This window comes from Pongo pygmaeus, chromosome 6 (genome assembly GCF_028885625.2).
Source record: "Pongo pygmaeus isolate AG05252 chromosome 6, NHGRI_mPonPyg2-v2.0_pri, whole genome shotgun sequence".
NCBI lineage: Eukaryota > Metazoa > Chordata > Mammalia > Primates > Hominidae > Pongo > Pongo pygmaeus.
In genome coordinates, this window is record NC_072379.2 from 146,446,457 (window position 1) to 146,471,933 (window position 25,477).

The 25,477-nt window shown below is 36.1% G+C and overlaps 1 protein-coding gene across 2 annotated transcripts in view; it reads left to right on the forward strand.

Moving 5' to 3' along the window:
- Window positions 1-25,477, forward strand: part of CNTNAP2 (contactin associated protein 2) — a 2,269,257-nt gene that overhangs the window by 1,158,392 nt on the left and 1,085,388 nt on the right. For both annotated transcript variants that reach the window (XM_054495308.2, XM_063667934.1), the window contains one exon: window positions 9,787-9,936. In XM_054495308.2, the coding sequence (XP_054351283.2) occupies window positions 9,787-9,936 (150 nt within the window). The remainder of the gene's footprint in view (window positions 1-9,786; window positions 9,937-25,477) is intronic.

The following is a 25,477-nucleotide window of genomic DNA, read 5'->3' on the forward strand; positions in this document are numbered from 1 at the left end:
AATGATAAGTTCTCTAACTTGGTTTTTCTTTTTTGCTTATTTTGAATATTTAAGGGTTTTTTTTTGCATTTTCTTAAAAAATTTTTGAATCATCTCATGCATTTCTACAAAAACTATATTGTTGGGTTTCAGTTAGAATCGCATGGTATATATATCCATTTATTTAGTGCCTTAATTTCTCTAATTAATGATTTGGAGGAATCAGGGTGGAACTTTAAAAGCTCTCCCAAATGACTCTCGTGTGCAGACAAGATAAGGACCACTGGCTAGATCCTTTTTTCTTAGAAGAATTTGGGTGCCTGTAAGAAAAGAATTCATCCCATCCATCCCTAAGATTCAACATATTAAATAAATGAAGTGGTCATTTCTGTTTGTTTGTTTGTTTGAGACAGAGTTTTGCTCTTATTGACCAGGCTGGAATGCAATGGCGCCATCTTGGTTAACTGCAACCTCTGCCTCCTAGGTTCAGGTGGTTCTCCTGCCTCAGACTCTGGAGTAGCGGATTACAGGCATGCACCACCATGCTGGCTAATTTTGTATTTTTAGCAGAGATGGGGTTTCACCATGTTGGTCAGGCTGGTCTCAAACTCCAGACCTTGGGTAATCTGCCTGCTTCTGCCTTCCAAAGTGCTGGGATTACAGGCGTAAGCCACCACACCCAGCTATGAAGTGATCATTTCTAATAACACATCCAAAAAATGTCAAGACATACGATCTCCCCAATGTATTTGTTTTACTTAAAGTTTCTATTCAAGTGATTTTTCCAAAATAAGCACACATTACAAAGTGACTCTTTGTAACTTTACAATAAAGCATTTGGCAGTTTCTTTATCATAAAAAGCAAAAGTACCTTGTACCTGCCCAAGCACCTTTTTACATGTTTTATCTGACAACAATTGATCATATTTATAATGTGGTTTAGATTGGCATGTGAAAATGAGAAAGGTCAAAATGGATCCATTTTCTTATGATATGGAATTTTTATAGATAAGAAATAGTGCATGGCATACTTATATGAAAATTTATATACCTTTTTAAAGTTTTATTGCATAAAAGGATAATTGATTATTAATAAGATATATTAGTAACACATCATAGAACCCTGTAACTGCCTAAAGATGAATTCATATTCTAGGAAATTTTGCTCTCAAGATTGAATATTGATCACAAGACTGAAAACTCCAGTCACTGTAATTTTACTTGAAGCATTTTCTAACAGATGTTACATCTTGGTTTGCTACTATATTTTAAATACATTCTTTTTCTTTTTTTCAACATTCATTAAACCAGTATTTTCTTCTTGTCTCTAATAAGAGCAACATCTGTTTCTTCTTGTTCAATCAAAGCAACCGCCTCAAGAGTCTTACTTTAAAAATAATATTAGAAAGCACAGATACAAAATTTTTCATTAACATTTTACATTTGCATACAAAACAAGTGTTTCTAGCAATTATAAGTTAGGGAGGTGTTAGAGAAAATATTATAAAACAATTTAGTTATCTTATGAAAATATAAAATGAGAAGGTGCTGGAATATGGTTTCAAAGATGTTGGTTTTAGATTAAATCCTCTTTATAGGATTATCAGTTTCCTTTTATAACGTACAGTTGAAACGTTTTTATCATTATGAATTATTGAATAACTGGGGATATCTATTATGAAGCAACATCACGTTTTTACATTTAATTTTTAAAGTATGAAATTAAATCTGTTTCAATAGTATGTATTTTAAAAAAATATGTTGGAAAATATGTACTCCAGTTCATATCAGTCTCCTCAAGTTATTAACCATGAGACGCCCTCGCTTAGCATTATATTTAACTTTTAGAAACATTTCACAGATGTTCAGGACCACATGTGTTAAATAATTGAAGAAAAGACACATTTTGGAAAGGATAAAATTTATGGGTAACTATTAAGAAAGCGGGCGGATTGCCTGAGGTCAGGAGTTTGAGACCAGCCTGGCCAACATGGCAGAACCCTGTCTCTACTAAAAATACAAACATTAGCTGGACGTGGTGGTGGGAGGCTGAGACAGGAGAATCTCTTGAATCTGAGAAGCAGAGGTTGCAGTGAACCAAGATCTCACAACAGCACTCCAGCCTGGGAGACAAATCAAGACTCCATTAAAAAAAAAAAAAAAAAAAAAAAAAGAAGCTTGATTTTATTGCATAGCTCAGAATTGATGTTGAAAACTGTTGACTCTGATATTACCAAGAGATGTATTCAGATACCTTTCCAAATCAACAAATATCTTACCACTGAAATTGTATTACTATATTTATATGGGAGAGGAAGTTATCTGTACATAAAAAAAGCAATTTATATTTTAAATTTATTTATTTTTAAGATGGAGTCTCACTCTGTTGCCCAGGCTGGAGTGCAGTGGTGCAATCTTGGCTCACTGCAGTCTCCACACCCCAGGTTCAAGCAATTCTCCTGCCTCAGCCTCCTGAGTAACCACCCAAGTTGATATTTAGACAACTAAGCTCACTCACTGAATATAAACAAATAACTAGTATTTACTGAGTGCTAACTATATGCTAGGCATATTCTACATGGTAATATATACAATTAATCTTACAACAACCCTATGAAATAGATTATTTCATAATACTATTTTATAGAAAAGGGAATTGAGGCATAAAAAGGTTAACTTGCTGAAGGCCCAGCTATCAGATGAGCAGAAATTAGATTTATATCCAGACAGTGTGACTTCAGAGCCCAGGTTCTTGTTGATTGTGTTATTCTGCCTCTTGATGGCGGAAGTGTGAATCTGCTACTATATTTTAAATACGTTCTTTTTCTTTTTTTCAACATTCATTAAACCAGTATTTTCTTCTTGTCTCTAATAAGAGCAACATCTGTTTCTTCTTGTTCAATCAAAGCAACCACCTCAAGAGTCTCACTTTAAAAATAATAACATTATTATTTACTTAAATATTACTTAAAAATAATACATTACTTAAAAATAATAACATTAGAAAGCACAGATAGAAAATTTTTCATTAACATTTTACAATTGCATACAAAACAAATGTTTCTAACAATTATAAGCTAGGGAGGTGTTAGAGAAAATATTGTAAAACAATTTAGTTATCTTATAAAAATATAAAACGAGAAGGTGCTGGAATATGGTTTCAAAGATGTTGGTTTTAGGTTAAATCCTCTTTATAGGAATATCAGTTTCCTTTTAGAAGGTACAGTTGAAACATTTTTATCATTACAAATTATAACAATGGTACATACCACACTGTATGTGGTACAGAATTATAACAATGGTACATACCACACCGGGTTCCAATTTGATCTCAGCCTCTTATGGGGCAAGCTCCATGTGTGCCTGAATATATTATGACCCCAAATATAAGGCAATTCTCCATTTTCCCTGGATTATTTTATATTTTTACTAACTTGCACATAAACTGTCAAGGCCTAAGTGAAGATGTCAATAATATTTATTTGTTTTTCAGATTACATACATAAATCATTTAGAAAGTTCATTTTTTCATTCTCACTTTTTAGAAATAATTTTGTTCTAATGTCTGCACAGGCAGCTTTAATGTCAGTGTCTTTGCCCTAACTTTGTGAATCATCTGCACATTTCTGTGGAACAAATCATCTTCACCTTTGTCTTAGTTGTTTAAGATATAGGATACGTTTCCAATGTCACTGTATATGTTTCCCAAGCCTCAGATTCCCATTAACAAAGGGCTAAGATGCATTTTTTAGTTGTCCTGTAGGTGAAATTTATGATCTCCACATTGTAAAGACTTACTGCATTGATTTCTTGTTTAGAAAGCTTATCACTACATTAATATTTGGAATTATGAGATAGTAAACGCCAAAGACAATCTTTTTTTTTGAGATGAAGTTTCGCTCTTGTTGCCCAGTCTGGAGTGCAGTGACACGATCTCAGCTTGCTGCAACCTCCGCATCTTGGGTTCAAGCAATTCTCCTGCCTCAGCCTCCCAAGTAGCTGGGATTACAAGTGCCCACCACCACGCCTGGCTAATTTTTTGTATTTTTAGTAGAGATGGGGTTTCATCATGTTGGCCAGGCTGGTCTCAAACTCCTGACCTCAGGCAATCCACCCGCCTTGGCCTCCCATAGTGCTGGGATTGCAGGTGTGAGCCACGGCACCCTGATGAAAGACAAATTATTAAATGTGTCTCAGCTTACTTTTCTATGAAATAAAATGAATTAAAGTGTCTATGTTTTTGTCTTAATAATATAGATATACTGTCTCCTATCTGCCAGCCACCATTCTAATGCTATATAAATACTAATAGTAATAGTATACAAATACTTAATCCACCTACTCAAAGCCTCATTTTATTTCCAGACCTGATGCTATGTAAGATAGGGATATCCCCAGAAACTGAGCACTTCCCCAGATGTGGTAGCAAATGGAAGTGTGTGTGCGCATGCGTGTGTGTGTACCTGCAAGCGTGAGCGCACGTATGTGTGTGCGCGTGTTGTGTGTGTGTGCGCGTGTGTTTGCATAGTATAAGAAAAATCTGATCATGGATGCACAGCATCTATATAATGTGTTTTGTTGTGGTTCTCGTTGTTTATTTATTCAAGCTCCAGAACCAACTATGTCTGAGTTCAAATTCTAAGCTTTACCTGTTACCATCTATAGGATGCTTACAGATTGGTAGACTCAGTCCTTCCCTATATACTGGAGATAATTGTTTAAAAAAATTATGTGAGGTATTATGAATCAAATGCAAGTAACGTATCACCATGGCTAGCACATAGAGCTTAGAACTTTATACTGTATATGCCAACATATAAAAAGATCATGAAATTCTATTCTTCTCTGGAGAGAGCCTTCAGGATACTATTTGTTATAAGATGTAGATAAAGAAAATATGAAAGAAGCAGCACATTTTTCTATAAGACATTGAGTCTTTCTTGCCACATTTAAGAATAAACTTCATTACATTTGGGGACCCATTTTTATCATAGATTACTGAGGTATTACCTCTTGATAATTAACATTAAAATTTCAAAATAATAATTGGAAATGAAATGAATAGGAATAAGAGCTTAAGCTTTGATAGTGGCTGCTATCAGCAAGGATCCTTTAATCCGGGTTCTAGTTTCTCTAGTAATTCCTGGAAGAAAATAAAATAACCTTTTAATTTAATATGATTAGAATAATAGACCTTTTGCCATGAAAAATTAAAAGGAGGATGTTCCATTTCTAAATTAATTTTGTGATGGAGAAATTTTCATGGAATTTTCTGAAAGGCTTTCTTGTTCTTCCATTTAGAATAACCAAAGATATTTTATAAGGGTCTATCTCTGGACATGTGATTATTTAGGATTGGATTTGGGGACTAAACAGATATCACGTTGATATCTTTGAGATCCATGTCCTAAAACTGTATTTCATAGCAGGGTTTGTCAAATTATAAAGACAAAAATCAAAAAAACCATGTAGTCCTCTAGTTAACAATAGATCCTACTTTGTACTTTAAAGGGAAATGCTATGGCGAAGATAGAGTCTTCAATGCATCACTTCCGTGGGAATACCCAAAGGGACCCACTTGAGATGGAACTATTTCAGTAAACACTGCTGCTTGCCTGACAGCTAACTTCAAAAATAAGCCTTTACAGGCATAGAGTAATTTCATAGTACAAGAGATTTTATTTGTATTGTTCTTCAGAATATTTGAAAGATAAGAAATAACAGTTATTGTTTTCCCAATTTTTGTATGGACAGGAAAGATAAAACTCTGGGATTAAATGACTTAAGATATTTTTGTCAGAAAGAGAACTTGGACTTAAATCATGCCTTTTTCTTTTTCCAGTGAGGAACTATCTTACAAAGGAACCTATAAGTACCAAAAAGTAGACCCTGATATATGAATATGGGTGCATATTGTTTATTTGACACTGGTCCAATAAATGCAATCGGGGAGAGGGGAGGTGAGACAAGTTGGGGTGGAAAGCCACAAAAAGGTTCTTTAATAAGGAGATTGCTACAATGGGCAACTGAGTTCGAGCCCACTGGAGTCTGTCTGAGAGGCTGTAGTAACTACCGTCCCTTGCATACCTAGTGTCTGGCCTGTTCCTCTTTCTACATCATTGAAAGCCATTGAAATGTATGGGAGTTTTCTGCGGGCAACAGCCAGAGTGGGATGAAGAGATATACTTCATTTACCATCCCAAATGTCCAACAACGATAGACTGGATTAAGAAAATGTGGCACATATACACCATGGAATACTATGCAGCCATAAAAAATGATGAGTTCATGTCCTTTGTGGGGACATGGATGAAATTAGAAATCATCATTCTCAGTAAACTATCGCAAGCACAAAAAACCAAACACCACATGTTCTCACTCATAGATGGGAATTGAACAATGAGAACACATGGACACAGGAAGGGGAACATCACATTCTGGGGACTGTTGTGGGGTGGGGGAAGGGGGGAGGGATAGCATTAGGAGATATACCTAATGCTAGATGATGAATTAATGGGTGCAGCACACCAGCATGGCACATGTATACATATGTAACTAACCTGCACATTGTGCACATGTACCCTAAAACTTAAAGTATAATAATAATAAATAATAAAAAAAAGAACTTGATAACAGAGGAAGGTCAATTACAAATGGGCTTAGGATGATGGAGATTTCCAGGAAGATCTATTGACATTAAATTAAACTTAACAAAAAAAAATTTTATCCACTGAACTTAATCCTTACCCTTAGAATTAGTCATATTGCACATTACCGTGTAGAGCTGAGAAGCCATAGTCAGCAACTCCGGTGCAATTTTTATTGCTTTTTTATGTTTTATCATTTACTTGGCCATCTGTGAAATCCAGAGTGCCAGATTCCTGGTCATGATCACTCCCTCAGATTCATTCAGTTATTCATTCACACCTACTATGTACCAGACATGGTTTTAACTGTAGGGGTTTTTTTTAGTAGAGAAGAAAACAGACAAAAGAGAGCTTATAATCAAGTGATAGAAGACAGAAAATTAGTAAGTATGCTAGTAAATGAACATATAATAAATTTAGTAATGAGAAGCTGTAAGGAAAAATAAAGCTCAGAAAAGAAGGAATGTTGGGAGAGAGGGGAAAATGATATGTTATATAGAATAGCTAGGAAAGACCACCTCTCTCTTAAGATGACACTTGCACAGAGACCCGTTGTGAGGGAGCAAAACCATGCAGATAATTCATATGAGGCATTCCAGATGGTTCACATGACGCATCTTAGTTCACCAAAAGGACTTTAGTCAGTACTTTTCGTGAGTTCAAAAAGAACAGAAAGCTGTTATAGGGAATAGTCTGATCTCAGTTATACATTTATAAAGATAATACCACTTTGTGGGGAGATTAGACTGTTAGTGCAAAGAGTGAAATCAGAGGAACAATTGGGGGGTAATGAAATACTCTGTATTCATCTGTTGATGGACACTTTGGTTGCTTCCAAATCTTAGCTATCGTAAACAGTGCTGCAACAAACATAGGAGTGCAGATATCTCTTCGGTGTACTTATTTCCTTCCTTTTGGGTATATACCCAGTAGTTGGATTGCTGGATCATATGGTAGGCGAGAGATGATAGTGGGCTCATGTAGCTGTTTGCCTTATTACATTATTTATATTATGCATACTATTTATACATACATTCGCTTGTATGCTAAATTTTATAATTTGGAAAGTCTTTTGCATTAATTCCTTTAGAGCAGGGATTTTATACTGTTTTCTTGATTGAAACAAAATGTGCTCAGTGGCCGGGCGCGGAGGCTCATGCCTGTAATCTCAGCACTTTGGGAGGCCGAGGTGGGTGGATCTAAAGGTCAGGAGTTCAGGACCAGCCTGACTAACACGGTGAAACCATGTCTCTACTAAAAATACAAAATTAGCCAGGTGTGGTGGTGCATGCCTGTAATCCCAGCTACTTGGGAGGCTGAGGCAGCAGAATCACTTGACCCCAGGAGGCAGAGGTTACAGTGAGCTGAGATCCCACCATTGCACTCCAGCCTAGGAAACAAGAGTGAAACTCCGTCACACACACACACACACACACACAAAAAAAAAAAAAAGGCTCAGTAAGTATTACTAAATTAAAATTTGAAAATCCTAAAAAAAAAAAAAAAAAAAAAAAAAACCCTGAGGGGCAATTATGTGTAATAATACTTACTATGAGTAACTACTGCAAACATGTTACTATCTTCTAAGCTCCAACAGCCCTTAAGTTCTTTAAAATAGTTTTTCTATTTCTTAGTATAAACCAACTAGTAATGTATGATTTTCCTATAAAGGAGCACATGTAGTAAATAGCCTAGGCTTTATGAACTGTATAGTTTCCAATGCAGCTGACTCTTGCTGTAGGGCACGTGGTATGTAAATAAATGTACTTGGCTACATTCCAATAACATTTATATGGACACTAACATTTGAATTGTATATAATTTTCACATGTCACTAAACATTATTCTTCTTTTGATTTCTTTTCAACCATTTAGAAAAGTAAAAACTATTCTTAGCTCACAGGTTATAGAAAAACAGGTGGCAGCAAGTCAGATTTCAGCCACAAACTGTGGTTTTCCAGATTCCTGGTATAAATTATCAGGAGCTTGGAGCCCTGATCTGTGTGTCATCGATTTGCTCTCATTCTATTTTTGGATGCCTTTATTCGTTAGAGTTCTCTTTCTTTTGTGAAATTGAAGCACGTCCTCATGTAACTTCTACCTGTGGATTCTACATTGTGCCATCTGAAGAAGAATAGCACGAAATACCCCCCATCCACCACCTTGTCATAGTACAGGCCTTCACAGAGTCAAAGAAAGCCACTCTGGCCCCCTTGGTTTTCTCTGCTACCCAATGTTAAACTTTGTCCAGATGCTTATGTTTCCTGGCTGCTCTCCTCTTTTTGCCTTTTAATTTTCTGATTATTCTTCATAAAATGAACACAAACTAAACAAAAGCTTTAAGCTACTGTCCAGCTAATGGACAATTCAATCGAAATTTGTTTCTAAAGATTGTTGTATCAGGCAACAATAAAGTGCCATTGTTGGGGATATGCATTCTTGATTTATTTTGCTGTCTTTTTTTAATATCATGTACTCCATTATAAAGATAACTTATTTGTAAATGATCAGATAATCCTATTATTATTTTCCATGACTATTAGTGGTCAGTTAGTACTTATACCTGCACATGCACAGTTATTATTTAGTACTTAATTTCTATAAACTATACTCACCAAATGTGTTTATTGAGAGAAAACAAACTATACAGAAAATAAAGATTTTAAAAACAAAGACAGACATTAGATAAAAGCCATAAATTCATTTTCTTGTCTGAGAATAAGATCTAGCAAAGCTAACCAGGAAATAAATTACTAAGTTAAAATAGTTCATAATTCACTAAGTTAAAATAGCACATAATCATAAAATGTGCTCAGTGGCCAGATGCGGTGGCTCACGCCTGTAATCCCAGCACTTTGGGAGGCCGAGGTCATCGAAATGACTTTTTTTTCAATCCATTTCTTTCCCTAAGTACACAGTGGTATTAATACTGCTTCTCTACTTGATTGGGTTATATTATGCCTTATTCAGTTAGGTGGAGTATAGAACCACTTATGATGATGTTAAAGAGACATGAGACATCAGTTTGAATTGTAAGCAGCACTGTATTTTCTGAGAGAAAAATACTTTTATTTGTAAAATCCTGATTTGTTGATTTTGGAAATTGTGTTCAGCTGAGTAATTTTAAGAAAAGAAATGACTTTTATCTTGTACTTACCAGGTTCTGGGTTGAATGATGGACAGTGGCACGAGGTTCGCTTCCTAGCCAAGGAAAATTTTGCTATTCTCACCATCGATGGAGATGAAGCATCAGCAGTTCGAACTAATAGTCCTCTTCAAGTTAAAACTGGCGAGAAGTACTTTTTTGGAGGTGAGAATGCCATTCCTTTTTGGTTACTAATACATTGCAAAAAACGAGGTTTCAAAATGAAGTTTGATTATGAAGTATTTATATTTGACTCAACTGACTCAGTAGATCTCATGACAAAACAAACTCTGTAATTCCATTGAGCAAAACAAAAAAAGAAAAGGAAAAATTGTGTTTCTTTCTGATGAAGATATTAAGATGATGTCACCATATTCTTCTGGCCTAATTTAAATCATTGAAGTATAACAAAGGAGATTCTAAATTCATCCTCATAATCCTCAAAAGTCAGGTCCTTGGGTTATTTGCTGTTCACCTATTGCTATGTAACTAATTATTCAAACCTTAGTGTCTTCAAACAAACATTTATTATCTCACAGTTTCTCTGGATCAGGAATTCAGTAGTAATTTAGCTGAGCGAGTCTCTAATGAGGTTGACGTCAAACTGTTGGCTGTGGCTGCATCATTTGAAGCCTTGTCTGCTTCCAGTAGGTCTCACTTACCTGGCTGACAGTTGGTGCTGGCTGGGATGCCGCAGTTCTCTGTGGCCTCTGATTCTGTAATACTTTCCTTCTTCAAGTAGCCTCTCCTGGGGTTCACTGGGCAGAGAAAGAGAGAGGGAAAACGAAAGAAAGAGAGGAGAGGAGGGGAAAGCCAGTAAGTCAGGAAGTTCTCCAGATAAAAACCATGAGTACTTTTAAAAAAATTAATCCAATTTAGCAGTGATATCCTATCACTACTATTATTTTCAACTTGTGAGAAGTGAGTCACTAAATCCTGTCCACCATTAAAGGAAGGGGATTTCACAAGGGCATGATTACAAAGAGCCATTGACTCCTGAGTGCCATTTTAAAGGTGCCTACCACAGTCTACCTTACAGAAGAAGACATGTTGTCACAAACATCTTGGTTCTTAAGTAATGAAAAGATTAGTAAGAAGAAGATTATCTTAATGATAAATTCTATGTGTGAAAAAGTGTTGTAGCAAAGACCTGTCATATTTTCTAATTGAAAAAATGTGTCCTGTCAGAAAATGATTTTTTTCATAATTAATACATTATGAGGACATATTTTATTAAAGTGCTCGGTACATTGTTTAGATCAATACATCTTTTATTAGATTATTGTCTTTCCTGTCCTAAATCATACAATGTGAGATGTAAAAAATAAATCACATGCTTAGAAAAGGCTTTTATTTAAGCTTTAAAATCTATATGTTACATGTTTGCCTCTGAAAATGTTTCCATTTGTATTTACATATCTACTTTGTTTATTTAAATATATAGTTATATAGCACTCTCTCTCTCTCTGTGTGTGTGTGTGTGTGTTCTAGTTCTTAGAGTAAGGTGACATGAGAGCAGCCACCTTGTTTATCTCATACCCTGCTATATTCCTCAAGGTCCTAGAAAAAATCCTGGAATGTTGTAGATGAACAATAAATATTTATGAAAGAATTAGTAAATTCTACAAAATAGGCAAGACATCACTATTATGAATTGTCTAGAGAGGAAACAGAGGAGGCCCTAGGCGATTTACTGACTTGCCACTGAGTTTGCAGCTAGCACCTTGATTTAAGTTTTCTGAGTCCTATACCAGGGCATTTCTCCCCATCTAATTAGTGACAGCTTAGAGACAAAAATCATGAACTAGGGCTCTGCTTCTTTAATCTCCCATAATATTTGTTGGAAGTTAAGACTACATGATTTTTAAAAGACTCTCAATAAATATTTGATGAGTAGATGAAAGTCAAACAAGCTGTCTTACGAGTAAATGAACTGGACATATTGATGTGAGAAAAAAACAACTCAATAGCCAAACTGGTTACCCTCCAAAAAATAATATGATTGGCTTATGGCAAACAGTTTTCATTGCTATGATCATAAATAGATCACAGTTGTCAGTGGGAAAGCTACTGATAATCTCTACTGATCCCTTGACTGGAATATTTTTGGCCACACATGAGCTCCCTGAATGCCTAAGGCCAGTTTTTATCGATTTCAATCTAGAGGGGCGAGCACATAGCTGTAACTACATATTCATGGCATAAACTTTATAGGATATGAGGTCTTTATGGTGTGCTATTTACATCAGTTTACAGATTCTGGTTTTTGAGTCCAGCAGTCAGGAGAATATTGATTTTCTCTTGGGTCTGTGGTCTGCCTTTAGGATATACTGTCAGCTAATGATCATGATGCTTGTTTTGTTATATCATCATTAGCTGAATCCTGAGTGTGTAAGAATCATGAGAAGAACTCATTGCCTTTCCGACTCTCAGGCCCCACCTCTGGAACTTTGAAATTCAAGAGGATGAGAAATTGAAGAATTCAAAACTTCAAGTGATTCTGATAAACACAATCTGAGAAACAGAATTATAGATTGACCTTAGCCAATTTGCACACATGCCTTTTAGATTCTTTTTGTAAAACATCATCAGTCACGGAAAAGTTTGGGATTCATGAGAATTAGCTAGTCTCCTATAGCTTTGCCCCCAGGGGGCAAAAGAAAGGAATTCACAGGACAAGTTATGATGCCCATAAGTATATTTATTAAATGAACAAGTATTACCAAGAAAGCACAACACTGTTAATAAACATTCTTCTGCAAGCTCAGTGAGGTCCCAGCTCTCTGACTTGCTGCACCTTGAATAAAATGTTCTCCCAAAGCAGCAATGCTGAATGATGGGATTCAGCTACACCCAGAGCTAGTGGCAGGTGACAGAAAGCCTCCTCAGCAAATGGCTGGCACAGGATCACTAAGTGATCCTAACTCCAGAAGCATTTCTAAGAACTCTGGTTACAGGCCTTGCCAGAATCTTCTACCATCTTCACACAAGGCTGAGTGTGTCTCTAAAAGGTGTTGTGCCAAACCACATACCCTTAGTGCCTCTAAGTTCACTATTGATATCTCCTTTCTAACATTTCTTTAACATTTATGCTATCTAACAGACCACTAATTTCACCAAAGAAAACCCAGTTTGGCATTCAATTCATTAGAGGACTTGTTGATTCAATGAATTAGGTCGATATGAGGAATAAATAGCAAAAATCTAAGAGTCACCTCCTCTGGGGTGGGTGTACCGTTTCTGCACTAAAACTCTTGACACCTCTTACTTGTGGATTCCTGATCAGAAGATGAACTGCCTCTGGATCACAACTTTAACTAAAACACAAATGCACACAACTCTATACCATCTGTGATGAAAATTTTAAAGTAGGATTCAAATGTTATAATAAACACAACTTAAGAAATACTAGTATAGTGGAAAGGAGAATTGACTTTGTTCTAAAACACGAGCTTTGGAATCCTGCACACCTGATTTTGAATCTGGGTTTATCACGTAATTAGTGGATCCTTTAATACTGTATCTTACATTCTTCATCTATTAAATGGCAATAGAATCTGTTTTCTGAACACTGTGTGGCGTAAACTTAAACCTGGGGTCTGACCCTAGGGAATGCTAAATGCTGACTGACTTTCCAATGCATCTTCACCTTTCTTTCAACTCTGTGAGAGACAGAGCCTCACAAGGAACATTGGTGACTTCAGACCATTATTTATTTAATGGCCTCTCATCAACTTCTGCACCACTCAAAGTATTTCTTCCCCTACACTCACTGAAGAAAAGTATTTTTCCTGCTCACCGAAAGCCTCAAGTAAAGGCTTTCCTGTCATCCTACACTCTGTTTTGTTTCCAAACCCTTAAATACGTCCACATTTTGTTTCTTTTGAAGTTAAGTTCCGGTTGTGCAGCTTTCTTTGCAGCCCAGGCTGGGCCGTTTCACTCCAGTGTGCAATTTTATCTCTCTCTGCTTGCTCCCTGCTAATGCCGGCAAAGTCTTATTTCTCCTTTGTAACATCCATGATCAGATGATGTTTAATCACCAAGAATTCTTTTAACTTTTTTTTTCCCTTGGGAATAAGCAGACAAAGAGATCCGTTATTTGGGATGTTTCTTCAGCAAAGTGTGTTTTAGCTGCTTTAACATGTTTTATTTTCCTTCAACTAGAATTTTTCTAGATAACATTCCATTAATGTTAATAATCAAAAGAATGTTAAACACAATAATTAAATTTACCTATTGACTGTTTACGTGGTAATAAGCTTTCTGATACAGGCCAGAACCCATGGCTATGAGACAGCAGTATGATTTTTAAATTTCTAAATTTTCTTTGTTTTGGGCATTTTTATTATCTCTTTTGTTATCATTAAAAGCGAAAGGAGCTGTGGGCTGAAGAGGAGAGGTAAGAAGCTTCTAGAGCCAGTCTTATTGGAAGAGGAGTTCTAAAGAACGCAATGGGGAAAGAGGCAGGTCTTAGGAAGGTACCAAAGCAAGTGGTGAAGGCAAGAGAAAAAGAGGGCAGTGGAGCTGGCCTGAGTTTGATAGGATTTATGTTAATGAAGTTTAATAAGAGGGCACATCTCTTTCCAGCTCACCAGTACATAACTGTCTTGGTCAGTTTTGGATACTATAAGAGAATACTATAGGTTGAGTCGTCTAAACAACAGAAATATGTTTTTCATGGTTCTTGAGGTTGGGAAGTCTAAGACCAAGGCATCAAAATGCAGGCAGATTCCATGTCTGCTGAGGGCACATAATGAGAAGCTGCAGACAACCATTTTCTTATTGTATGTTCTCATTGAAGAAAAATAGAGACAGAGAGAGAAAGACAGAGAGCACACACTCCTAAGTCTCTTCTTATGAGCGCACCAATCCCATCATAGGGGTTCCACCCTCATGACCTAATTAGCCCCCAAAGGCCCCACTCCTGTACCACCCACAGGGGCTCAGGGTTTCAATATGTGAATTTTGAGGGACACAAACATATAGTCTATAACAATGGCCTCTCAATCCTCATTGAAATAGACCATGGATTTTAAATATTAGGTTGTGCAAAAGCAATTGGGATTTTTGCCATTGAAAGTAATGGCAAAAACAAGCTAACCAGATAGGTATGTAAATATAGATTTTTATCAAGTAGTTATGTTTTAAAATAATTAGGGGATGTGGTTATCAGGCTCCTTAGCTATTTATTATAGGAAAATACCAACACTCCTTCAAGCGTTTGGCTGCCTGAAAATTTCTTAGTGATGGAATACATTCCATGAAAAGCCTCCCAGATAGTTTCCCAGAAATCCTTGGTTTGGCTCATCCATCACAGAATACGGAACTTGCAGCATCCCATTCAGGATCCACTTGTCAGCCCTATGAAGTATCAGCTGCCTTGCTTTTGTACCAACAGGAAATCCATTGTTTAGAAGTTTGTTTTCTAGCTGTTTTTCATTGTTCTCCCAAAAAGAAAAAAAATGGAATGAGACACGTTTTATCAAATGATATAAGTTAGACAATGTGTCATTTCAGGAGTGTGCAAATTGAATCCTAAACAAAATTTTGAAGGTGTGTATTGATTTTCTAGGGATGCCGTATCAAAGTACCACAAACACGATAGCTTAAAACAACATAGTTCTATTCTCTCAATGTTCTGGAGGCTGGAAGTCTAAAATGGAAGTTCAACAGGATCCTGAGGTCTCTGAAGGCCCCAGGGGAGGATCCTTCAACTCCTCTGGCTTCTGGTGGTTACCAATAATCCTCGTTATTCTCTGGCTTATAGATACCTCCCTCCAGTCTCTGCCTCCATCTTCACATGGTCTCCTCCCCTTTGTGTTTCTGCATCCGAATTTCCTTCTTCTGATAAGGACACCATTCATGGGATTAGGGATCAACCTAATCATTATCACCTCATCTTAACCTGATTGTATCTGCAAGAACCCTATTTCCCAATGAGGCCACATTCATAGGTTTCACAGTTAGGACTTCAGTGTATCTTTTTGGAGGATACAATTTAGCACACAGTAAGGTATAAATGCTCTATTTTACAACCCCCTCTAATTAAAAATGTGTATACTTCCTAAAGGAGATTCATACTTCTAATTTTATATTATCTATTGTCACAGATGGCTCTTATGAAGTTAAAAGTCAAACATATAATTTGGGAAATGTGGATAACTAAAAGTTAGAGGCATTCAAACACCAGAAAAACAAAAATTAAAGTATTGTGCATCGTGGACAAAAATGTGCTGGTCATAAGAATTTGATGGTCAAATTTCTGAATGTGATTTTTTAACCTCTGCATAGGACCAGTTATAGAATTGCAAGGAAGTCAATTTTAAAATTCTCCAAGGGAATTTCATGTCCATATGCATAAGAGAGAGAACTTATCTCTGATAAATATTGGAAAGCTTTGTGTAAAAAACAGTGTAAATGATAAGAAAATGTGTCATTGGTTTGAAAGTACATTCTATGTGGAACTAACCAAATGTTGTATCGTTACATTTGGGTCCTTACACATATAATGTAGAGAGAAAAGAACACCCAGCTAAGACTTGGGGTCAGCAATCCTCGGAGCAGGATTATACTTAGGGACAAGAGGAAAGAATCTGGCTTCATTGCTTTGGTTGACCCAAAAAATTTTCAGGAACAAAGGAATTTGTAACTTGACCTTGATATGCAGTGCCATGGGAACCTACCACTACCAAATAAATGAAATTATTAAAGACTTTACTTGTAAATAGTAGTAATACTGGAAATAAAACAACCACACACACACACAAATATTGCAATTAAAAGAAGAAAAAAGTCTTAAATTTGCTCTCATTTTTCCTTAGAATGTAGTGCCCTTTCCAAAATAGCATGTATTTAAGAATAAATTAAGTCATCTTTTTGTCATACTGTACTTGTCTTGGAATTTTGTACCATGGGCATCTACTAAACCGTGAAGCATAAGCTTAAAACCATAGAAATATTATGAAGTGTTCCCAGAGAGTTGTTTACACTAAAATAACATGAAAAGTTCAAGAGAACACCACTGGCACCCCATCGATATACATTAAATCCCTTATCAGCAGTAAGAAATGTCCTCACATTTAACATATAAATGCTGGGCAAGTCGGCTGTCTTATATCTAAAATCTTCTCATAAGAAATACCTTCAGGCCAGGCATGGTGGCTCAAGCCTGTAATCCCAGCACTTTGGGAGGCCGAGGCGGGCAGATCACCTGAGGTCAGGCCCCACCCTGGCCAACATGATGAAACCCCATCTCTACTAAAAAAACACGAAAACTAGCCAGGCATGGTGGCATGTGCCTGTAGTCCCAGCTACTTGGGAGGCTGAGGCATGAGAATTGCTTGAACCCAGGAGGCAGAGATTGCAGTGAGCCAGGATCACACCACTGCACTCCAGCCTGGGTGACAGGGCAAAACTCTGTACCCCACCTATCCCCACCAAAAAAGGAAATGCCATCAATTAAATATGGTTATTTCCTTCAAAATATAAATCCTTAAACTCAAACTGTAATTAGATTAACGTTTGATTTTTATCTACACTGGTTGAAATAGTAAATCTTTTTATCTTTTTTCTAGGCCTGCTTTTGCAAATCTTTTTGAATACGCTTTGATGTTTTCATTCATACTGTCTGTTATAGAACTAAGACCTACATTCATTCATTTATATCCAAAGAGATTATGGGCAACTAACAAGTAGTAGAGCTTGGATTAATAAATATTTTCTGAAAACCTGGCATTATTGTTCATGCTGAGGTAGTGAACAAATCAGGGGAAAAAATGCTTGTTCTTGGAAGATTACATTCTAGGCAAGATAGTAAACGAATAACATTTGTTAAATGAGTGTATTTGGGGAAAAATTAATCAGGGAGGGGACAGGAAGTTCTTGGGAGGGGATTGAGGATTATCTTTAAATGGCCAGAGAAACCCTTGATTAAGAAGATAGCATTTGAGCAAACATCTCAAAGCAGTGAGAACACACACACCATGAGAAGATGGGAGAGAAGAACACTCTTGGTAGAGGGAAAAGCAAGTGTAACCCAATATCCAGCTGGTGTGTGCAGGGAGCGATTAGGAAAAGGAGTCAGTGTGGCTGAGAAAAAGTGAGGTTGGATTGTGAAGGGTCTTTAACAATGACTGAGAAGGTTGGACCGAGTGAATCTAGTTTATTTTAAAACAGTCTCTCAGGCTGCTGTTTTGGTAAAAGGCTGTAGTTCGATGAGGGAGAACAGTGGAAACTATTGCAGTAATCCAGATGAAAGAAAATCGACTAGATTGTAGCAGCGGAGCCAGTGGGTAATGATCAATTCTGCATACACATTTGGAGGTTGAGCCAGCAGGACTTGCAGACAGGTGAGATACGGGGTGTGAAAGCCAAAGTGTCAAGGATGACACCGGTCTTCCTGAGGAAAAGGCTCATACCTCCCCTTTCCACTGTTTTACACTTTCTCCTTCCCCTTTCACAATTTGAGGTCCACTTCACTGTGTTTCTCTGAAAATGACTTTTGACCTATACATCCCAAAACTAAGGAATTTGTTGTCTATGTGGTCATAGTTCCACCAAAATTAATGGAACCATGGACAGCTCCCTCCCAAACAAAATTCCCAGCATCCTGTCTCTTCTAGTTTCTTTTGATGGGTTCTCAGTCAATTCCTAAATTCCTCAGATCAAGTCTTGGCTGAATGCTGTTTCTGCTGCATCTAGGGTCAAGAATCTACTCATCTAAAACCCACTATGGTAAATTAAAATTCCAATCAGTCTCTAATTTGGGGACCTTGCCGTTTAGAGATAAGCAAGTGGAGAACCCTGACTTAAAGCTAAGAAGCTGTTATAATAAAAGTAGCCTTTAAAAATATTGATTCACAAATAACCTCCTCATGCATATACTTCCACCTTGAAAATACCACCTAATTGTAATCTTTTCCTTTTGGCCTTTGTTCCATCAGTGGTCCAACAATACTACTGGGGTTGGAGAGGGGGGTAGAAAATAAACTATTTATCTCCCTTTAAAATATAAACTGAAAATTAGCTCTCATCCACATTCACATAGTGCTGAATATCCTTCATTAATACTAAAGTATTTGGTTACTCTATCTCACTTTTGTGTAATATGTCTCTCTTTAAATGCTAATTTAGTATTAATGGCAAAAGCCAACTTTTTCTAACCAAATGACTAACAATTTGTTAAATTTTAGAGTGAGATGAGAAAATCACAACTTAGAACCTTAGCGATTTCTGTAAATTGTTAATGGTTAATTTGGCTTGGCTACTATTATATAATTGGAAATTATTTTTATTTACTGCTTCCAAACCTTTTAGTTAATGTTTTGTTTTATATTTTTCTTAGTATTTTTAATATTTTCACTCTGGTCCATTATTATTATGTGATTATTTTTTCCATTTTTTTCCTAGAGGAGGTTGTCCTCCCCTAATTGTAGTGAGTAACCTAGAAACTCGGTGTCAATTAACATTTTAAGCAGTAATTGATTGTGCAAAAACAACTACTTGTCCTTGAAAATATTCAAATCAATATTTACTATTTTATGCAATGTTCCTCATTTTTAAAAATACTTTTTTAACTTTTATTTTTGGTTCAGGGGTACATGTATAGGGTATTCTAGATAGGTAAATTATGTCTCATGGGGGTTTGATGTATAGATTATTTCATCACCCAGGTGTAATAAGCATAGTACCATGTATGTAGTAGCTTTTAATTAAAAAAAAATATTTTTAAGCCATCACTTTCTATTATGAGAATATCAATGAGAAAAAAATTTTCAATCTAATTCCCAAAGAACTTTCAGACTTTTTTTATTTGTTTACCAATTATATGCATAAAAGAAAAGAGCACAAAAAAAGGAATTACACATTGAAATTGAACATATTAATCTCATCAGAAACTGTTTTTCCGCTTGGAGATTGGAAAGTATTTATTATGTAGCCTAAGTTTCCCAAGACATTTTTTATAGCTCCCACAAGTAAAATTTGATTAGAGCTATGTTTTAAACTAATTATCATTACAATTATTGTGATATTCTACATGCCTTTGCCTTTTTCTGGCTCTTACAACTGGCTTGCATTGGAAATATTCAGATTTAAGGAATGATTACAAGACGTTTTCAAAGAAAAATATCATAAAATTACAAAAACTCTTTGACTTTCAAGAATTGGCTTAACCCTGTGGCCATTTACCATTGACGTGCTCTGCTTTCTTTTCTCTTGATACTGATTTTGCTCTTTTAAAATGATTAGCCTAAAAGAACATCATGATCTGACTGTGAAAATAATACAGATAACACTAAAGATATGTAAATTAAATATTATTTTGTGTGTGAATTTTTTAGCAAATATCTTCTATATCTAAAATGCTCTTAAGTAGAGAAACTACTGGCCAAATTTTTAAAACTGTAATGCCTTGTGTATCTGGTGCAAATATGTGATAGGTGTCAAGTGATTACTTGGGAAGCATAAATAAGTCTACAGTTTATCCTATGAAGTTGATTTTACTGTGCTTTAACACAAGGAAAAAGAAATCTTTAAACGTATCCTTCATATTTCATGAATAATCAGTGTTAAAAAAAAATTCAAAGAGACATGTTAAAAGCATAGTAAGGAAGGCTTTATTCAGAACCATTGCAATAAACACAGGGACCACTGCAATGGAATTTTGCAGCGAGGGAGAGAGATTGGGCTCAACTCCAAGTGTAGGAAGGACAAGCGGGAATTTATAGGCAAAAAGCAGGGTTGGGTCAGTGGATAGAAAATTACTACAAAGAAACAATCCAGGGGTATAGGGGTTTCTAGCCAAATCCACCTAACCAGAATTCTTGCCAGAAACAGGCTAGGGTGATCAGACATCATCTGTGGGGTGGTACAGGAGGAACATGGTCAGATATCAAGGATGATGAGATACTAAGAACGATCAGCTATCAAGGGTGGGGAGTTCTGGCTAAACTGACTTCTCAGGGTTCTTTTGCTAAAACTGGATTTTACAAGAGAGTAAACAGATGGGCCTAGGAAGAAAGTTCAGAGCCTGATTAAAATTTGGTAAAGAAAAGAATCTTCATCATGGGGTAGTTCAGGTACTCTAAGAAGCAGAGGTTAAGACAGAATCAGACAAAAGATTTACTGGGCAAGTACTTCTAAAGGAAAAAGAGGTTAAAGAGGAGCTCTGACATTCAAGAATGGTGAAAGAGAAGGATGAGTGAGTGGGTAGAGCCCCAGATGGTTGCACAGCTGAGGCGGTATTGGCCAGTCTCTAGCAAAAATTGTCTGTTAGAATCCTGTGTCAGAAAGAAATGGCCTGGCTCTTGTACTCCTGCTGTGTTCAGACTGAGGGCAGTCCAGGCAGCGTGACCTCAGCTGGTAAGCATCTGTGGACCCTATTTACAGCGGCCAACTGTGACCTCAGGCAGGAAGGGAAATGTCACCAGGGCCCTTCCTTAGTGGCCACAAGTCATTTGGTAATGACACAAAAATGCAATACATAAAGGTAGTTACAGGAAGTTATTTTAAAGCACTTCTTGACAAACCAGAAAGAAGTTTGTGGGTTTTTTCCCCCAACAAAGTTGGTATTTTTATTTGCATATCTAATACTCCATGACAGAACAAGTAGGTAGAGGAGATGAATTTAGCATACTTACTTTTTTGAATTGCTGGAAATTCAAGTAATATTCTTATATGTACAGAAACAAACAGAATGGGATCCCGTGCCTATAACTGTGATGGTCTGTTATTGCTTATTTTGTCTGCTTGCCTGTTTTGTTTCTCCTTTAGGCAATCAATTATTTGTATGTAAATTTAATTATTAAATTTATTATTATTTACATGCCTCTCTTTTAACTAAAAAGTTAAGTTCTTTCTGGTTCTGTGGCTTGTTTTCCATTGTTGAGTTTTTAAAAAGATCAGATTTTAAAAGAAGCTAGTTTTTCTAGTTTGGTTTACTCACGTAGTAATTAAACAGAGCTTTTGCTGAACTCACCCTCCTTTTATTTTTAATTTCCCTTTCTACTTTTGGTCCCCTTTGTCCATCCCAGCAACCAGCTATTTCTCAAGTAATTAGAAATATTTTCTATTCCTCCTGGGAATTTTATAGTAATGAGAAATTTTGTAAGACTTTTTGGCCTTCAAGACCCTAAAAATGGTTGAATATCTAATGGGGAAATTTGAAGTCTTTTTAAGTATAATGTGTGGGATTGAGGGTCCGGGAATTTAGGCCAAAGACTTTCCTAGTAACATATAATTCAGCCTACTTCATAAGTTAGCCTTAAACTTACATTGTCTTTAATACTTTTCCAATCAAAAAAATCTGCAAGCCTCTCTGACATCTAGATCTTTCTATCTCATTCACTGAAGTTAAATACAATTAGTGCCAAAGTTACTATGGCATCATTCCTCTGTAGAACTTAATCTATAATAACCAGTAAGTTCACTACCTCACAATTGGGAAGAGAGACCTTCTCTGTTTTTAGAGACCCTTATTAGATCAGTGTGCAAATATAAAATTTGAATAAAGATGTTCTTTGCCAGCATGGGACTATATGGTATTACTTCCAGGAGAATCTACACACCTCAAAAAATCAGCAATAAAACAAAATCCTTTAATACCTTCAGAACTTTTCCTATTATCTATGGGCTATTGAGCAAAGAGATGGACTCAAGGATTCAATATGTATACATGATTTTAGGTATAATATTTCATAGAAAAGAATATTTGAATGGCAGAAAATACATGTAAAGGGGGAATTGCCCCTAGTAAATATATAGTCAATGTTATATGTAGAAAAAAATGTTGAAAGATCAAAAGAAGGAAAAAATTCAGTTGGGCTTTAGGGTGGAAATGCAAGCTATCAGGCTGAATGAAGCAGACGGGTAATAACCATGTGTAAAAGCTTAGAAGAAACAGAAGTAGTTCTACTATTTGCTAACCTAGTGCAAAAGTTGATTCGAAGAGCAGCGGGCAGAGATTTTGTGTGTTTGCTAAGATAATGCATGTTTTATACCAGGCTTTTCCACTTTAATGTCCTTAAGAACCTTCTAGGGTACTTTACAAAAAAAAAAAAAAAGTCTTCGGCTGCCTTCTTAGTAAAATTCTGATTCAGTAGGTCTGAGGTTGGGCCCAGAAATATGCATTTTAAACAGATTTTCTTTTTTTCTTATCATTTTATTGACCAAGAAATCATATGCTATAAAATTCACTATTTAAAGTGAATAATTTGGTGATACTCCGTATATTCACAGAGTCTTGTAACTATCACCACAATCTAATTTTCGGCCATTTTCATGACCCCAACTAGAACCCCAAAACTATTAGAAGTCACTCTGAATTCTTCCACAAAACCCTAAATCGTAGGCAACCATGAATCTACTACTTCCTGTCTCTATGGATTTGTTTATTCTGGACTTTTTTTTTTTTTTTTTTTGAGACAGAGTCTTGCTGTGTCTCCCAGGCTGGAGTGCAGTGGCGTGATCTCGGCTCACTGCAGGCTCCGCCCCCCGGGTTCACGCCATTCTCCTGCCTCAGCCTCCCCGACTAACTGGGACTACAGGTGCCCACCACCACTCCCGGCTAATTTTTTGTATTTTTAGTAGAGACGGGGTTTCATCATGTGAACCATGTTGGTCTCGATCTCCTGGCCTTGTGATCCACCCGCCTTGGCCTCCCAAAGTGCTGGGATTACAGGCGTGAGCCACCACGCCCGGCCTTATTCTGGACATTTTATATAAATTGAATCGCATAAAAAATTATCTTTTATGACTGGCTTCTTTTGTTTAGCATGTTTTTAACCTTTATTCAACTGTAGTTTATTCAATTCATGTATCAGTACTTTATCCCTATTTATTGCCAAATATTTTTACATATATGCATATACATATATGTGTGTTTATATAAATATATATATATATATGAGACATTTATTCATTCACAAGTGATGGAGTTTTGGGTCTTTCCACCTTTTGGCTATTATAAATAATGCTGATATGAACATTAATTTACCTCTTCTTGATTGCACATATGTTTTTCTTTCTCTTGGGTATATACCTAGGAGTGGAATTGCTGTGTCATGTGATAAATCTGTGTTTATTGTTTTGAGAAATTACTAAATTATTTCCTGGGTGATCTCAATGCTTGTCATTCTGTCTCCATACTTTGAGAAACACTAATGTAGGCAAAGATTTGTGGATAAAAATGTAGGAAAAAAAGGGACATTTGTTGCATTCTGATAATAAAAACCCTAGATTTCATGAAATGGAGACGAGCATTAGAAGAGAGGCAAAGAAAGCATTATAAAAATAAGACATTGGATAATGATGTGAGGTTAGCATCATCAAGGGACAAGTTAGAAATCCACATTTTAAAAAATTAAAATTATAGCTAAGTGATTAAGTAGTATAAGAAAGTTTATAATGCATGTTTATTAAAAGGAGTGTTAAGATTTTATGTAGAGATGATACAATAAGGTTAGCCCTCAATCACTTATTAAAATCAATTTATTAAGATTTAAGTACATACAGTAAAATTTAGTTACACAAATTTTGATTCATATACTTTTGAAAGAATATAAATAATGGTTACCAATCCCATTGTAAGATTACAGAATAAAGTAGTTATATACAAGAATGTTTATTGCAACAACATAGTCATCAATAACTAGAAAATGCCTAAATGAGCGACAGCAGAAAGATGATAAAAGATACTGTGGCAAGTCTATAAAATGGAGTATTATGCAGCCACCCAAAGTCGTGATTTTGAATAATATTAAATGGTATACAAAAAGGTTAATGACATAGTCTTATTGCAATGGGGATAAAATATTTTAATACAATACAAATTTATAATTGCATTCTCCTAGACCTGTCTAATATTTTCCGTATCAGTGAATGTGCCATTGCCCTCCATCCAGGATAAAGAATGACTTTAGTCTCAGTTTTATCTTAATGCAACAAATCCAATCCTTCACCCAACCCTATTTAAGTATTTATTTATCCATAAACTATTCAACTCATAAATGATTTTATAATCCATCTGCCTCTCAGCTCTTTCACTGCCACTGTGATAAACCAGACTACCATATTCTCTCTGCAGGACTGCTTAACAGTTCCCTGATTTGTCCACTGACGATTTCAGTCCATTCTAGTTAGTCCTCTTTCAATCTGTCTTCCACTGACTTTGTCTTGCCAATTTCCCCTACCCTTTCCACCCTCACTGACTTCCTGTTTCTCTTGTGATTGCAATACTTATTTATTTGTTTAGCAATGCAAATTTATAACCTGAACTACAAGGACCTTGCATCACCTGGTTCCTTTCTGTGTTACACACATCATTCATCCTCACCCAGCCTTCTGCTTCTGTGCACCAGCATCATGTTGGCCTTTGTTGAGCTAATAGAGTGTTATGCTGCCTTTGTCACAGGGACCCTACACATTCCATTTCCTCTGTCTGGAATGTTCTTTGGCCTAAGATGACTACTTCTGTCTCAAATCTCACTTTAATCAACACTTCTTCAGGGAAGCCTTCCCTTTGCCTCAGCCTCTGGCTAAGGTCAGGTTCTTTAGTTTTGAGTATATATAATAGATTATAAAGATATGTTAATTAGGGAGATTATTTGTTTAATGTCTGCCTACCTCACTGTCCCTTAAACTTCAAAAAAAGGAGATATATATATATGTGTATGTGTATATATGTATGCATATGTATGTGTATATATGT